Source organism: Mesitornis unicolor, unplaced genomic scaffold (genome assembly GCF_000695765.1).
Source record: "Mesitornis unicolor isolate BGI_N332 unplaced genomic scaffold, ASM69576v1 scaffold3844, whole genome shotgun sequence".
Taxonomy (NCBI): Eukaryota; Metazoa; Chordata; class Aves; order Mesitornithiformes; family Mesitornithidae; genus Mesitornis; species Mesitornis unicolor.
This window is the reverse complement of record NW_010177909.1, coordinates 81,812-96,434: the sequence shown is the minus strand read 5'-3', so window position 1 is coordinate 96,434 and position 14,623 is coordinate 81,812. Positions and strand designations below refer to the sequence as shown.

At 47.7% G+C, this 14,623-nt stretch overlaps 1 protein-coding gene across 1 annotated transcript in view; it reads left to right on the top strand.

Moving 5' to 3' along the window:
• The window catches only part of LOC104538907 (ephrin type-B receptor 2), a 43,558-nt gene extending 32,925 nt beyond the window's left edge, over positions 1–10,633 (top strand). The window contains exons 9-13 of the mRNA XM_010182269.1: positions 4–219; positions 2,963–3,112; positions 7,015–7,208; positions 7,898–8,053; positions 10,323–10,633. Of these exons, the coding sequence (XP_010180571.1) occupies positions 4–219; positions 2,963–3,112; positions 7,015–7,208; positions 7,898–8,053; positions 10,323–10,431 (825 nt within the window). The 3' untranslated portion in view covers positions 10,432–10,633. The remainder of the gene's footprint in view (positions 1–3; positions 220–2,962; positions 3,113–7,014; positions 7,209–7,897; positions 8,054–10,322) is intronic.
• Positions 10,634–14,623: the final 3,990 nt, after the last annotated feature.

The window sequence follows — 14,623 nt, the reverse complement described above, 5'->3', positions numbered from 1 at the left end:
AAGCAAAACGATGGGCAGTTCACAGTGATCCAGCTGGTGGGCATGTTGCGGGGCATCGCAGCTGGCATGAAGTACCTGGCTGATATGAACTATGTGCACCGGGACCTGGCTGCCCGCAACATCCTGGTGAACAGCAACCTGGTCTGCAAAGTGTCTGACTTCGGCCTCTCCCGCTTCCTGGAGGACGACACCTCTGATCCCACCTACACCAGTGCACTGGTAACACTGCTCTTGCAGACCAGGAGGGGTGGGTGGTGAAGGGTGTCAGGGAGAGAGGATGGGGCAGATCACTCCTTGACATGGCAAGTGTTTTTTGAGAGTGCCAGCAATGGAAATAAGGTGCCAGATGGGAAGGACCAATGAAATGAACCAAGGAATATTTTTCTCTTGCAAGGTCCTGTCCAGTGGCTGTTGATAGGCCCTATAGTCATTCCTGTAGGTAACTGAGAGCCGCCTTCTTTTTGTTTTGTTTTGTTTTTACCGTCACTGTCCAGTCGTGCTGCCTTGCTGTCTGGGAGGCCATGATCCTTTTTCATGTCATGTCACAGGCCCAGCCCCAGAACAACAGACTGAAGTGTGGATGCATGCTGGGCTTCCCTGCAGAACTGGATACAGTTCTCCCAGAGAGTCTGTCTGAATTAGACAGAGAAACATTCCCAGAAATTGTGTAATGATCACATAACAGCTTCCCAGGAACACCACGGTGCCAATGACACAAGTGCCACCAAGGACTCATGACCTGTCTCAAGTTACAGAACATGCACTGGGGGCAAAGGACAGCTTGGAGACTTTGTTGCTGCTCAGTAAGATTGCAGCCAGGAGTTCTCATAAATTCCATTGCTTGCAAAAGCATCGCTCTACAGTGATGCTACAGGATCCATGCCTACATACAATGCCTATGGAAAAAAGAGTTGATAGAACTGGGGCATGTTCTGTAGGAAGTAATCTCTCCCAGATCTTTTGATGCTGCCAGTAATTAGATATCTGGCATAGCTTGTAGTGAATTGTAATGGTAGTTGAATACCAAACAAGCACCTAAAAATGTGTGCTTTTATTCTCATCTGAACTTGTGTAGCTTCAAGCACCAACCATTCGATTTTATACAGTCATCCTATGGCTTTTAGAAACACTAGCAACATTTGTTTTTCACAACATGTTCCTTACATCCAATTAACTTTCCCTTCGTTAAGCTCAATACTTGGGAACTTCTGGTGTTTACTGCTATTTTCTATTCCTGTTATTGTGCCTGTAGCTTTTCTCTGTGTCATCTCTAATTTATTCTTCTTGAACTGTGGGCACTGTTGCAGGACATATATTATCTATAATGATAGAATATGTGCACCCGCTATGACTGAGTACCAGTATCTTCCTCTTCAAAATGCACCATCCTTAAATGTCCCAAGATACATGAGTGTTTTTTATTATAATTATTCCAGAGACCTCTATGGCTTGGGTGCTTCATGCTGAACCTTAGGAAAATCTCTTTCTCCAACAGTGTGGTGGAGCTCTGGGTCAGATCACCAGAGAGGTGGGAGGTCTCACTGAAGTGAGTTCCCACAAGGATCTTCCAAATACACACACTCTGTAATTTCTACTTTAGGACTTCTTTTTTTGTTTTTGCATTTTTACATCCAATGCTTGTCAGGAGCTCTGTTAAGAGTATACCTGATGGAGAGGACATCATGTTTGATATGGAATGCTTGGTCTCCCCCTGTTGTGGAAAGCAATATACGTTGTCTGAGGTTTGTGGCTGTGAAAAGATTAAGGAACATTATCTTTTCTTCATTATTCTAGCGTGTATAGGGTCTGAGTCCCATTAAGTCCTAGAAGACCCTTAATAAGACATGGTAGTTATTAATTGATAAAATAAAATGTTCCTTAATCTTCTTACAGCCACAAAACACAGACAGTTTTGCTTGTTTTTCAGCATAGGGGAAGATTTTCCCTTCAGAAGGTCTCTTGAGTTGTGAATAGCTCAAGTCCAAAGACCTTGGTGGAAAATCAGGACGCTGCAAGGGCTTTAGCAGAGCATTGCAATCTCTGTGGCCCCAAGCTGTGTACGCCACTCTTGTACACTTCGTTGCATATCTCCTCTGTGGGAGTGGAGAGTCATTCTGATTGCTCCAGAGCTGCTGTTGCTCGGCAGGATGACAGAGACCCCAGTGCCCACCCAGTCCATCCCATTTCCCACCAGTGACCAAACATGCCATACTAAAGATGATGTTCACTCTCCCTCTGCCTCCAGAAATTAGATGGATCAAAAACTGTTGGATCATGTATATATGAACAAACAGACTGACACTTGAGGACTTCTACAGATATATCACCGACTTCAGAGTGTCTACAGATGTAGAAAGCTGAAGAGGATGGTATTCTAATTCCTTTTATTCTGCTCTGGGGATAGCTAGGTATCAGCAAAAGGATGGAAGGACATTCAAAGGGGATCAATTTAGATTTTTCTACATTCATAGCCATTCATTTTTCTACAAAAGACCCTACTAGCACAGTGGGCATCTTGTCAAGCCAAAGACTGCTATAGCAGTAGGCAGGTGGAACGAGCTGAGCTTGTTTAATGTGATGAAGAGGAAGCTGAGGGGATGCCTAAAAGTGACCTGCAGCACTTGAAGGACAGAGCCAAACTCTTTGCAGTGGTACCAGATATAATAAGGGGCAACAAATAAAACTGTGCCTTGTGAGGTTCAAGGTGAATAACATGAAAAGTTTCTTCCCTAAGAGGATGGTGCAGCCTTGGGACAGGTCACTGGACAAATGGGGGGAATCATCATCCTTGAAGGCTTTCCTGGTTTGGCTAGACAAGACACAGACATCCTGATCTAGTGTTAGGGATAGTCCTGCGGTCGCTTCTTTCTAGGATTTTACCAGCATATTGAAGGCAAATCTTTTGGACACTCATAATTTTCAGTTACTGTTCTGTTAGCATCCTCTGTTTTTTTTCCTGCAGGGTGGGAAGATCCCAATACGGTGGACAGCACCTGAGGCAATTCAGTACCGAAAATTCACATCAGCCAGTGATGTGTGGAGCTACGGAATAGTCATGTGGGAGGTGATGTCGTATGGCGAGCGGCCTTACTGGGATATGACGAATCAAGATGTGAGTTCTTAAGAAACAAAGTGCAGAAACACTGAAATTGGGAGCATTGCAAGGCCAAAGCGTGGCTACAGCTAGACCCAGCCTGTGGCATGTCCAGAGCCTTCTCTGTCGTGGGAGATGTGTCCAAGGTCAACACCATTGGAGGAAGTGATGGGGATAACTTTGGCTTTTGTTCCCATTGTGCTGCTGTGGCCAAGGTTAGGGACTGAACAGCACCCACTGCAGTAGGACAGGGTTAATGTGAGCACCCTCAGGAGTGGCAGACTCGAGAGGAAAGGGAGCAGGCAGGAGGAAAATTAAATGCTGCCACTGACCTGAGAGCTCCTGGAGCCGCAAGCAGATCTTCATCTGCAGGGGATGACAGGCATTTGGTGAAAGTCTGGTATAGAGTCACAGAATGGTTTGAGTTGGAAGGGGCCTTTAAAGATCATCTAGTCCATGGTCAAGGACATCTTCCACTAGATGGTCCTTAAATCTCCCCAGGTAAGTTTGGACTGTGATGTGTAAGAAGTCAACCAACTTGTATGCAGCTAAAAGCCAAAACAAGGTATCTCAGAACATGCTTCATTTTAGTTACTTTTAGACTCTTCTCTAATTGGGGTGGAACTGTGGTGTGGACTCCTTGCTCCCAGAGGCCCACGCAATTTCCATGAGCCCTTGCCTCCATGTAGGGATGGCCTGTGAGCTCTTGCCTTCACCAAAGCAATGGTCTTCTCCCTGTTTCTTTTGACCTGATACCTGGGTGGTCAAAGCCCATCCATTCATGGCAATGAGTGCCATGCAGAGTGCTCCACTTGCACATGTCAGTCCAGAAGATCCCTTTGGTGTGGGGCTCCCAGCTCTCTTGTAACATTGTCTCTCAGTCTTTGACTCGTGAATCCTCAGGTTCCACCACCAATGTCCTGTGTAGATCCTTGGTGCACAGAAGGCTTTTCCTTCCACTCTGCTGGAAGCCTGGGTCTTGTAAACCTGCATGTTACAGCATCTGCCTGGCTTCCAGCTTGTTTCAGAGCTGCCTCTGGGCAGTCCATTGGAAGCATTCAGACTGCTACCTCCATCTCCATCATCCTGTGGGCTCCTGCCTTACAGGGACAGAGTGAGAGCCAAGCTGCCACCTGACTCCTGTAATCTGTCCTGCCCTGATGGCGAGTCAGACCTTTCTCAAGTCAATACAACTCCATCCATGCCATGTCAGGTTTCTCCAGAGTGTGACAATTTCTTCCCCAGTGCCCGGTGGGAAATTTATTCAAGTGAATCGCTAACACCTGGAGAAGATAGATGATATCTTACCAACCTCCACAGCCTTGCCCCAGCTCCTGGCATACCAGAAGAATCTTTGCATCAATTATTTGAGCCAAAGGGAAGAGATGTAGGGGTATGCCCTTCTTAGAAAGGACAATTCCATTCCTGTTAAGGCTTCATTATCACCTGCAGTTTCAAGCATTTCCTACAGCCAGGTATCACTGATCTTCTTCCTGCCTCGGCATCCCTCTGCACGTGTAGCCCTTTGCCATCCCCCTCCCTTGTCTTCTTCCCCTAGACCTCCTCCCTCATTGGTTTCTCCTGGCGCAACCCCAGTGTTGTGGCAGCACCGATTCAGCTGGCAGCGGTGGCAGAGCCCATGCCCGTCTCCTCGGCGCAGCCTGCTGCGTGGTGCCGCTTCCCAGCTGCTGCTTCCCCTTCTCTGCCGCAGGACATTGCACCCCAGAAACTGTCACCACTTAATTGCAGCTGGTCCTCCCTTCGAACCAGCACGTGGTGGGTGTTTGCTGCAGATTAGCCTCCTGACCCTGGGGTGTGAGTGCCTGGGGAGGCTGGTGGGGGAGAGGAGAGGGAGAGCGCAGCCTGTGCCGCCTCATGGGATGTGTCATCTGGCAGCAAGGCAGGCGGCTTGTCGGGAAACCGTGTGGTCCATGTCGTAGACGAGCTCTTGACGCTTGCGTGATGACCCTCCCCAGCCCTGCTCCCTCCCCCCTCCATCTCAGATAGGTCTGCCATCCAGAGAGCTGGGACAGGGGGCAGCATGCATCTCTTGAGAGAATCCCTGAACAGTAGCCAAGAGCTGCACAAACTGCACTACAAACTACACTAGTGATGCATCAGGTCAGACCTTCACAGGGCACCATCATGTCCAGCTAGGGGGTCAGAGGGAAGGGAGGGCTCCTTCCATGTGGCACATTTTGGCAGCAGCAGTGCCAACCCCCATCTGTCTTAGGTCAGCCTGCCCAGCACCTGGGCCATGCACACCAGTGTCTGGAGTGCCCTCCCAATCCATTCTCTGCCTGAAGTCAGTCCCTCTTAACCCTGCCAGATGCCCCACCCCACACCCTGGGTTACTTGGCATGACTCTGCCACCTACCCTCCCTTGGAGCAGCAGCCTTCTACTGCCTCAGCTCCTCCAGTGTCACCTCACTACCAGCCCTTCCCTGCTGCTCTCCCAACTGCAGTGTCCTCAATTTTCTCTACGTAGCCTTCCAGCTCAAAAATGTACTCACCACGCTGCTGCATGGGTATGGCCAGTCCTTCCCCAGAAGGGTGGTGCACCCCCAGGGTAGCCCACCAGACAGATTTCTGTCCTTGGAAGTGCACAAGACACAGCTGGACAGAACCATGGCAATCTCGATCACAGGGTGAGAGTAGCCAGAGACACCGAGGTCCTTCCTCTGGACCCCTGAAGGAGGTTCTGTACATCTCCCTCTCCTTTTTTGTCATCTCTGTGGAGAGTTGATCATTACAAAATGCTGCCCCTGATTTCAGTTACTGTAGTATCCTCAGTTTTGGCGTATATCCTCAGTTCTGGTTTTTGTTGTCATGCACAAGCCTGTTTCTAGTGTCCAAAGCTCCTTCTGCTTGTCTTTCATTGCCTGTGCTGTGTCTATGACCATGGGATGCATAGGGCCAAGAAGGTAGAAGCGTGCCTACCACGTGCCTGTGGCAGAGGAACATATGTCTCTGGAAGAAGCTGTGCAGCTCCATCCTCACTGATTACCCAGGAGAAGACAGAGTGCTACAGGTGCAGAGTCACAAGGAGATGGGGTCCCCCGTGAAGAAGATCCTCTAGGCCTTGTGCATGTGCTATTTCCACTGAACATTGCAAGACCAGGCGTTTTCCCTTGTCGTGTGGTGCAGTAAGGAGAGACCAAACAGGCAGCAGCAAAAGCCTTCTTGTGTTGTCCCACAGAGCTGCAGCGTGGCTTAGGCAAGGTGGGCTTCAACCCTTCTTGTCATGCTGCGGCAAAGTTCTCCTGGGCCTGGCTCTGCTGGCCAAGGCCTTGGTCCTCCCCACTGTGTGCTGCAGCTTACAGGGACACAGGATTGTGGGGAGCTCCAGCTCTTGTTGCTGCCTCGGCACACCCGGCCTCGTCCCATGGCATGGCACTGTCGCCTGGAAGGGCTGGGTTGTGGGCAGGAGTGGAAAGCACCACTGGAGGAAGGAAAGAACAGGGGCAGCTTCTCCTGTCTAAGTCATGAGCAGACACTTCACTGTATGGGGATGTCGTCCCAATGAGCTGTTGTGCTGTGCTGTGTGTCCATCGAAAAACATGAACCCTTCTCTCTCTGTCCCGCCTTTCTCACACCTGGAGCTGCGCTTTCACACATCCTTGTGAAGGTAGCAGGGATGCTCTCTTTTCCCAGATTAGGAGGCTGATGGGCATGGCTCACCACAAGTGGTCAGCAAGGCTGCATCACCTTACAGGACAACATGACATGCAGAGTGCTGGGAATTAGTGTGTTGCTGCAGGATCAGGTGGCTGAGGTGAGAGGCACTGTAGGTGTAGGCAGAGCTGCCCAGTTGCGGTGTGGTTGGCCCTGCCAGTCACTCTCAGGATCCAAGAAAAGGAAGGTTATGAATGAAGTAGATTTTACAGCCACTGTATTGATCTCTTTTTCTCCTCTCACAGGTGATAAATGCTATCGAGCAGGACTATCGGCTGCCACCGCCTATGGATTGTCCAAATGCTCTGCACCAGCTAATGCTTGACTGTTGGCAGAAAGATAGAAACCACAGACCCAAATTTGGGCAAATTGTCAACACCTTAGATAAAATGATCCGAAATCCTAACAGCCTGAAAGCCATGGCACCTCTCTCGTCTGGGTATGTACCTGTCTTCCTCTTGTCCTTTGGCTTCTCTTTGCAGCTCTGCTGTGCTTTGTGTCCTGGTGGGCGCCATCCTTGCATCTCTCCAGGCTAGCTGTTTTAGAGGCAGCTTGGCCTGTATTGTTTGGTCCTTTATAGGAAGAGCATTAAAAGATATCAAGGTCACTCTGGTCTCTCTCCTTGGGCAGGTTAGCTCTGGGGAACACAGACAGCTCACCGAGTTGGACAATGTACTCTGCACAGTTAAAAGAGCATCTTGGCTTCATGTACACATGATTGCTGGACAGGTGTGGTTGCTTTGGTAGGCCAGTCTCACGCACAGTAGAGGCAAATAAAGCCTTGTCAGGCAGTATGATGTTTCTATGGCCTGGGTGAGGATACACCAATTTATGGGAAGCACTGGCCCCGTTATGAGAATGTACTTTCTCCCCTTGTGCAGCCAGGACTTTGGAGCTACATCCTGTCATCTTTGATAGGATATCTCTCCTGTATGAACTGGTCCAGAAAGACTTCTTTAATGCTTTACACAATCCTTCTTCCAGTGGAGTAGAGTGCTTTCTGGGTGGTACTTCTTCATACAGTGTGATGCAAGCACTGTGAATGGTGCTGGTCCAGCTGATGGAGGGTGCAGAAATATGCATGCTTGATGCTGTTTGTTCTGCTCATTCCCCATTTCTGTGTTTCAGGATGAACCTCCCCCTACTTGACCGCACAATCCCGGATTATACCAGCTTCAACACTGTGGACGAATGGCTGGATGCCATCAAGATGAGCCAGTACAAGGAGAGCTTTGCCAGTGCTGGCTTCACCACCTTCGATGTAGTATCTCAGATGACTGTAGAGTAAGTGCCCAGGCTTCCAGTCCCAAAACACAAGGAAAAGTCTCAGTAGTTTAACAACAATTTGTCATTAGTGAATTAGTTTTTATTTTCACACGATGTAGTTTTAAAGAATTTGTTGCTTTGTGGATCCACTTTTAGTCTATTCAGTTTCTGCAGAACTGCTCTGTTCTGCAGGCTCTGTCTTGTCTCCAGACTGTGTCTGTCTGTCTCTCTGTATCTGCAGAGTCCATTTCTACACTATCACGCTGTGTCCCCCCACTGTGAAAACAAAAAGTCCCACAAGAGTCTCCAAAACACCAACATGGAACAAATGGAGAACTCAGGCCAGCATCAGCCAATTCTCCAGCCACTCAAGAGCACTTTTAGACTCCGCAGTCCTCTTGGATGTGTGGCTTATTGGAGATGGAGACAAGCACGCTGCAAACATATTTCTGCCTAAGAAAGGCCTCTGAAAGTCCAGATGGTTTCACGTTTGTTCTGAATTGTCCTACATCCATTGAAAACATCCCTCAGTGGCAAAATTCTAACAAGTTTTTCAGAGAAAGCAGGCAGCTGAAATCCATTTGTGGTGGTTTGTGCAGTCCCCTGGGGCTAGCTGGGGCTTTGGTGCCTCTGGTGAAAGATTTGTGGTTGGTTGCAGTTAGCTTTAGAAACCCTGCCTAAGAAAGCACCAAGCATTAAAGCCATCTGTAAGTGCTACGATGTCTCTGTGCCTTTTACCCAGGAAGGTTTTTGGATTTGGCACCTAATCCACACTAAGTCTACCAATGAATAAGAATCCATTCATGCCAACAGCCCTACTGACCTTTTCTGGCTTTTTTTCTCTTATCTGCTGCCAGGAAATTCACATGGCAATCCTGACTGTGTCAGTACATCTGTGGTACAGCCCCAAGACCCTGGGGGTGATTTTGGCACACTATAGGCTGTGTTCATACAACAGAAAGAGGGCCCGGAAATCTGAAGGATAGGGAAGAAGAACTTTGACCAAACTGGAACATCACACCCACACTGCAACTCAATGCTGCCTAGGTTTTGCTATTTGCGATATATATAACAGCAAACAGTTCTGCAGGCAGTCCAGCTAATGAAGTCTGCTTTTTTGTGGATGTGCTCAGTGCCCTGTAAATGCCACTTCTCCTGTGTCCCTCACAATATCTTTGAAGTCCTCTCTGAGTGCCTTCATCACAGTCACAAGGGTATCCTCAGCTCATGTCCCCACCAGTTTTGACAAACCTCCCTTCCACATTTCTCACCTGCCTGGCTGGACCTAATAACAGAGATGAGGACTTAATAACAGAGATGAGGACACTCCAAGTCCTTTTTCCTCGGGAAATCATTCTGCAACGTTAATTGAAACCACCTTCTTAATATTTGCTGGTCTTTGCAGAAGTAGGTAATCATGTAAGTGGAGATGAATTGCCATGAGACACTGTTTTCTTCAAATTCAGAAAGCCAGCAAAGTCTAAATGTTTACTGCAGACTGCTTCAGTTCACCCAATCCACATGGTTTCAACATTGTCCTACTTGAAAGGTTTCTCACTGGTTTGTCTGCAGGCTGGGTACACCTGGGCCACCAAAGGATCTATGCCCAGGGCAGAAAGCTTAGGAAGCACGGGGCCGTGCAGGGTTACAGGTTTTGCCATGCTCCCTTTTAAAAGTCTGTTCCTAACCCTTAAGGAAGGAGAAAAGGCAGCTGAAAATCCTTAGAGTCAGGTATGGGTCATGTCTCATGAATGCCATTCCCTTATCAGAAGAATTGTGACTGATCAAAGCAAAAATAGCAAGAACAGTCATTTGCACAGGAGGAGTGAGATTCACATTGATAAGGGTGTAACAGACCCTGTTCATATGTCTCCAGGGATGGAAAAAATGGGTTACTGTGTCACAGAGAGAGAATCCAAACATGTGAAGAAAGAAATAAAATTATTCAAGAGTAGAAAATCTGAGGCTTTAGAAAGACAAATTCTCTTAGAAACAGTGATTAGAGCCTGTGGTATTTGGTTTCACACTCTCTGTTGAGGCATCCAGTGCTCTGGGAGTGCTGCAGATATGCAGCAAATGCAAAGACTGAGAGGATAAGCCAGTAAGAGTCAAAGAGTAGAAGTTTCACCAGGTTTGCATGCATTAGTTGCATTTATGAATAAATCTGTGGAGACTTCATCTCTCTACACACCAGGCTCCAGGGGGCATGCTCATACATGGGCTTGTTCTGCTGTGAGAAAAATGTCTTCTGATATTTATGTGGTGTTTGTTTCTTTTCCTCCCAAAGGGACATTCTGCGAGTCGGGGTCACTTTAGCAGGACACCAGAAGAAAATTCTGAACAGTATCCAGGTGATGAGAGCACAGATGAACCAAATTCAGTCTGTGGAGGTTTGATAGCTACGTGTCCTCCTCCTCCTCTTCCTTGAGACCCTGCTCCCCTTTGCCCCTGTATGTCCGAGCTCCAGTTCTTAAGTGTTCTGCATGGACCAGAGACAGGCAGCTGCTCTGAGGATCATGGCAACAGGAAGAAATGCCCTGTCATCAATAACGAGAAGTCACCAAGAGCTTCTAGAATTTAAGCAATGGAAAAAGGGAACAAAAAAAAAGACAGCTATTTTGAAAAAAAAAACAAACCTATGAAATATTTTTAAATAATAATAATAATAAAGCAATTGCATTCTTGAAAAGGGCTCCAAGATCAATGGGAGTCTCCAAAGGAAGAAAAAAAGAGCAGCTTCATCTATTTCCTCTTGCACAAGGCTGCTGCAGCTGGGCCCTGACACCTCTGGAGCAACGAGACTTTGTCAAGAAGATGAATGCAAGGGAAGGTCACGAGAAGCACTTCTCTTTCTCAGGTGGGATGGCAGCTCTGGATTGTCCTGCAGCCAGCAGTCCTTCCTGAGACCCCTGTTAGCAGATCAAAGGGGAGAGAGAGCCGAGTCTCTGGTGCTGTGGAACCAAGTGCATCTCAGAAATGGATGGACTTCTTCAAAAGCTGAAGACTTTTTTTTAAAAAAAAACAAACAAATAAACTGAGACTAGAAGAGTCTGTTTCCAACAAATAAGAAGGAATCTGTAATGCTTGGGGGGGTGGGGATGGGGAAACCAATCCTTTTTACATCTCTTATTTTCTCTTGTCATGGAACAGTTTTGTGAGTGACAGTTTCCTAAGGGTCCGTCCATCCACCCTCCAATGGCATCATTGTCTCATACATATCATATGCACAAGACTTTTAGTGATGTCCTCACTAGATGCCAATGATCTTTTCCCAGAAGACTTCCCGAGTACAGTATGTAGTAGTTTTTGATTACAAATGCTGATGTGTACCTTTATTTTTCGGTTGTCATTGTTGGGAGATTTGTCCTTTTACCTTGTTTTGTTAACACCGGTTTGTGAGTTTGGGGTTGGAAATTTTTGGTTGGTTGGGGTTGGTTTTTTTTAATAATGAAAAAGAAATGACATCTCCAAGCATCATATCATTCAAGAACTGAAATCCCTTCCCTGTGGAAGGAAAAATTGCAGCTTATTGACAATGTGCCAGGAGAAAAATTTTTTTATATGCACATTTCCTCCCGTTTGCTTGTTTGTTATTTTGCAATTTGTCATGGCCCGACAGCTGTTCCTGACTGTTGGGTTCCAGTTGTTCGCCAAGATGAAATGACCGCCTGCGCGATTCAGGGTTGCTGGTGCAGGGGTGAGCAGCATCACAGAGGGTGTGGGGGGGGATTGCAGGGATGGGGGAAAGACAGGGGAGGGTGGTGGGTTTTGGGAGGGAATGATGACTCCACAGCTGCCTGTCAGAGCCCCTTGGAAATGTCTGACTGCTTAGAAAGGTGTCAGGTTGGTGCAGGTACCGCAGACAGGCAGGGTCAGCCCGGTCCTTGAAGAGGAGCTCGTGGCACATGGTTTGTCGGGGTCTGAATTGCGTTGGCTGCCAGGTTGTGGATGGTTCACTACAGTAACCAACTCCACGGATGTGCTCTGTGCCCTCTGGGGACCTGGTCCCTTTATTAGACAACGTCCTCTGGGGCAGCTTCAGCCTCAGCCAGGTGCCTCCAGGAGAGCCTGGGACAGCAAAGGCAAAACCTCCAGTCTAGTAGCCTGGGTCTCTGGACACAAAATGCTGTGGTTGAAGCTGAGTGGTCAATTAGTGGATTTACAAATAACTGAAATAAATATGTTAGTTACTGAGCAGGTCTTTGGTACGTGTAAATACCACCCACCAAGCGCAGGGGGGATACAAATGAGAATTGGGCTTGTTCTCCCTGTTCAGCACCATCTCGTATCCGTTTAAAATGCCTACCACCATCCACCTTCCTCTGGCCACGTGTGGCATATTTCCACACGTCTCCTGGCCATGGCCACCATAACTTGTGTTTACAAGCCTTTGTCTGCCTTTGCCATGTAATTCGTAGGGTCCTTCACTCGTTTTCAGCAGTGTGGGATGTTGAAGGCGTGTTCACTGGGAGCTGGTTTGCTGTATTTTCCAGGAGATGAATCTAAGAGGAAGGGTGTCTGCTGTGGATGAAACTCCCAAGCTGTCTAGACCTCTGTGGCCAGACATCAAGTCCCTAGACTGCTTGTGAAATACGAGGCCATTTATAAAATACTTTGCATTATCCACTTTCAGACCAGATCTGACAACACAGCACTTAGGAGTGGCCGCAGACGATTCCCTACAAGTGAGAGTCACTTCTCTGCTCAGCTCTTGCACTGTCCCAGCAGCAAACTGTCCCAGTTTGGTGCACAGCTCCAGCAGCAGGGGCCTTAACTGGAGGAATTTTTTCTTCCAGCCCCTATTCATCTGCAATCTCTACTGCAGGATTGTGTTTTCATTTGTATACAGTACTTCACATCCAAAAGCGCATCAGTAGTCGTGTGAGCATCAGTAGCAGGTGTGTGCTGGAGGCACAGGGACGTGTTCTGCACTCAGTGTCCGCAGTGCATCCCCTCTGACAGCAGTGCCATTGCCCTGCATCTCTTTCAGATGGCAGAATACAATGTAGAGTGAGGGGTGAGTGGACTGTAGGTATGTCATATGCAGGTGTGCCTGGACATAATCTGCTGTGTCCCTAGCATCCAGACTGTTTTAGCCTTTGTATCTAGCAAAGGGATGCTTTTAATACCTTTGCATTTAGAAAGCACTGCTCCTGATCAAGAAATGGACTCAACTTTTAAAAAGCAGCTCGCAAAAAGTGATGGTGCTGACTAAACCGCACAAAGTGCTTGCAGAGGGCACACAGAGAAACAGGAAGCTTCTCTGTGCGCCCTGTCCTGTAGAAGTGTGCAGCAGCAGTGAGGACTGCTCACACGGTGCGTCTCCGTCCCACATTGTAGTTGCTGTACTTTAACAAGGAGCAGTTGTGAGTCTTTCCCAAAGGCATGTCTGAAACTGTTTGTTGGCAGTCTAGGGTGAGGGAAGTGTGGTGCTCTGCCAAATTGTCTCGCCACAGCCAACCGGTGACTGTATGTACAAGGGAGCTTTGCAAGGAGAGCTGTCTGTCTAGAAAACTCACCAGCAAATTCCTGTGGGGCAGCCATGTGGAAGGAGCACATGATGCCCTTCGGTTGTCCTCCCAGACAATCCTTGACTGTTCTCCGCCATCCCTTACATTCCTGCAGACGCTGAGGAGAAGCAGTGGCCAGGCAGCTTCCCTTCAGAGTACATCAGTATTAGGCAGGGCTTGGAAGGCACTTCAGGTCTTCTCCATTTGGAGACATTTTGTCTTAATGCACTGACTCTCCTCGCTGGCTGGCGTTAGACACATCTAGCTACCAGACCCAGCCCACTGTGAAGGATGGGACCATACCGAGCTCAGTGCCACAACTCACCAAAGCCATGGCAGCTGTCTGCAGGACAGAGAAAGCACATCCTTGTCTCTTCTTCTGACCAAAAATCACATGGTGTTGGTACTAAAAGTAACACATTCTCATCTCTTTATACCAGGCATTGCTGTGACATCTGTCTGTATTTGACTGTGTAGGACTAATGGAGAAATGGACCTAAAATAGAAATTATCTATAAAACACTGCATTTTTCTGCATCCCTCAAGATCTCTTGGGAGCATAAGGAACCAAGTTCCTGTAAAGTGCTTTGGATGTAAATGGCTCTGGAGCATGCTCCAGTGGAGGGCAGAGTCACTGAAGTGACTTTAACATATTTATTTCATGGCTATCAAATGTACTGCTATGAAATACGAGTCTAACAGCAAAATTCAACTTCATGGGGAGAACATATAACAAGGGGAAAAGGCACTTCCTAACATTGACACTGTGAAATACTATTGTGCATGTGCATGTGTGCGTGTGTGAATACTTAAAAATTATCACGAGATTTTTCAGACAGCTTGTTGTAATTTTCACATTTCCTCTCCGCCTTTCAAGCTACCTCCCAGTCCTACCCTTCTCCTCATCTCCCACTGCTGTCTGCTGCTGAGGGTTGCCCATGTCTGGTGATGGCAGCCGGCTGGGGAGCTGAACAGGGTGCTAGGTTGAAAATACTGAGTTGTTTGGCAAGTGATAAGTTCAAATAATGCAGAGCACCATGGGGCAGAGTGGAGAAAGCAAAGCATATGTGGATAGTAA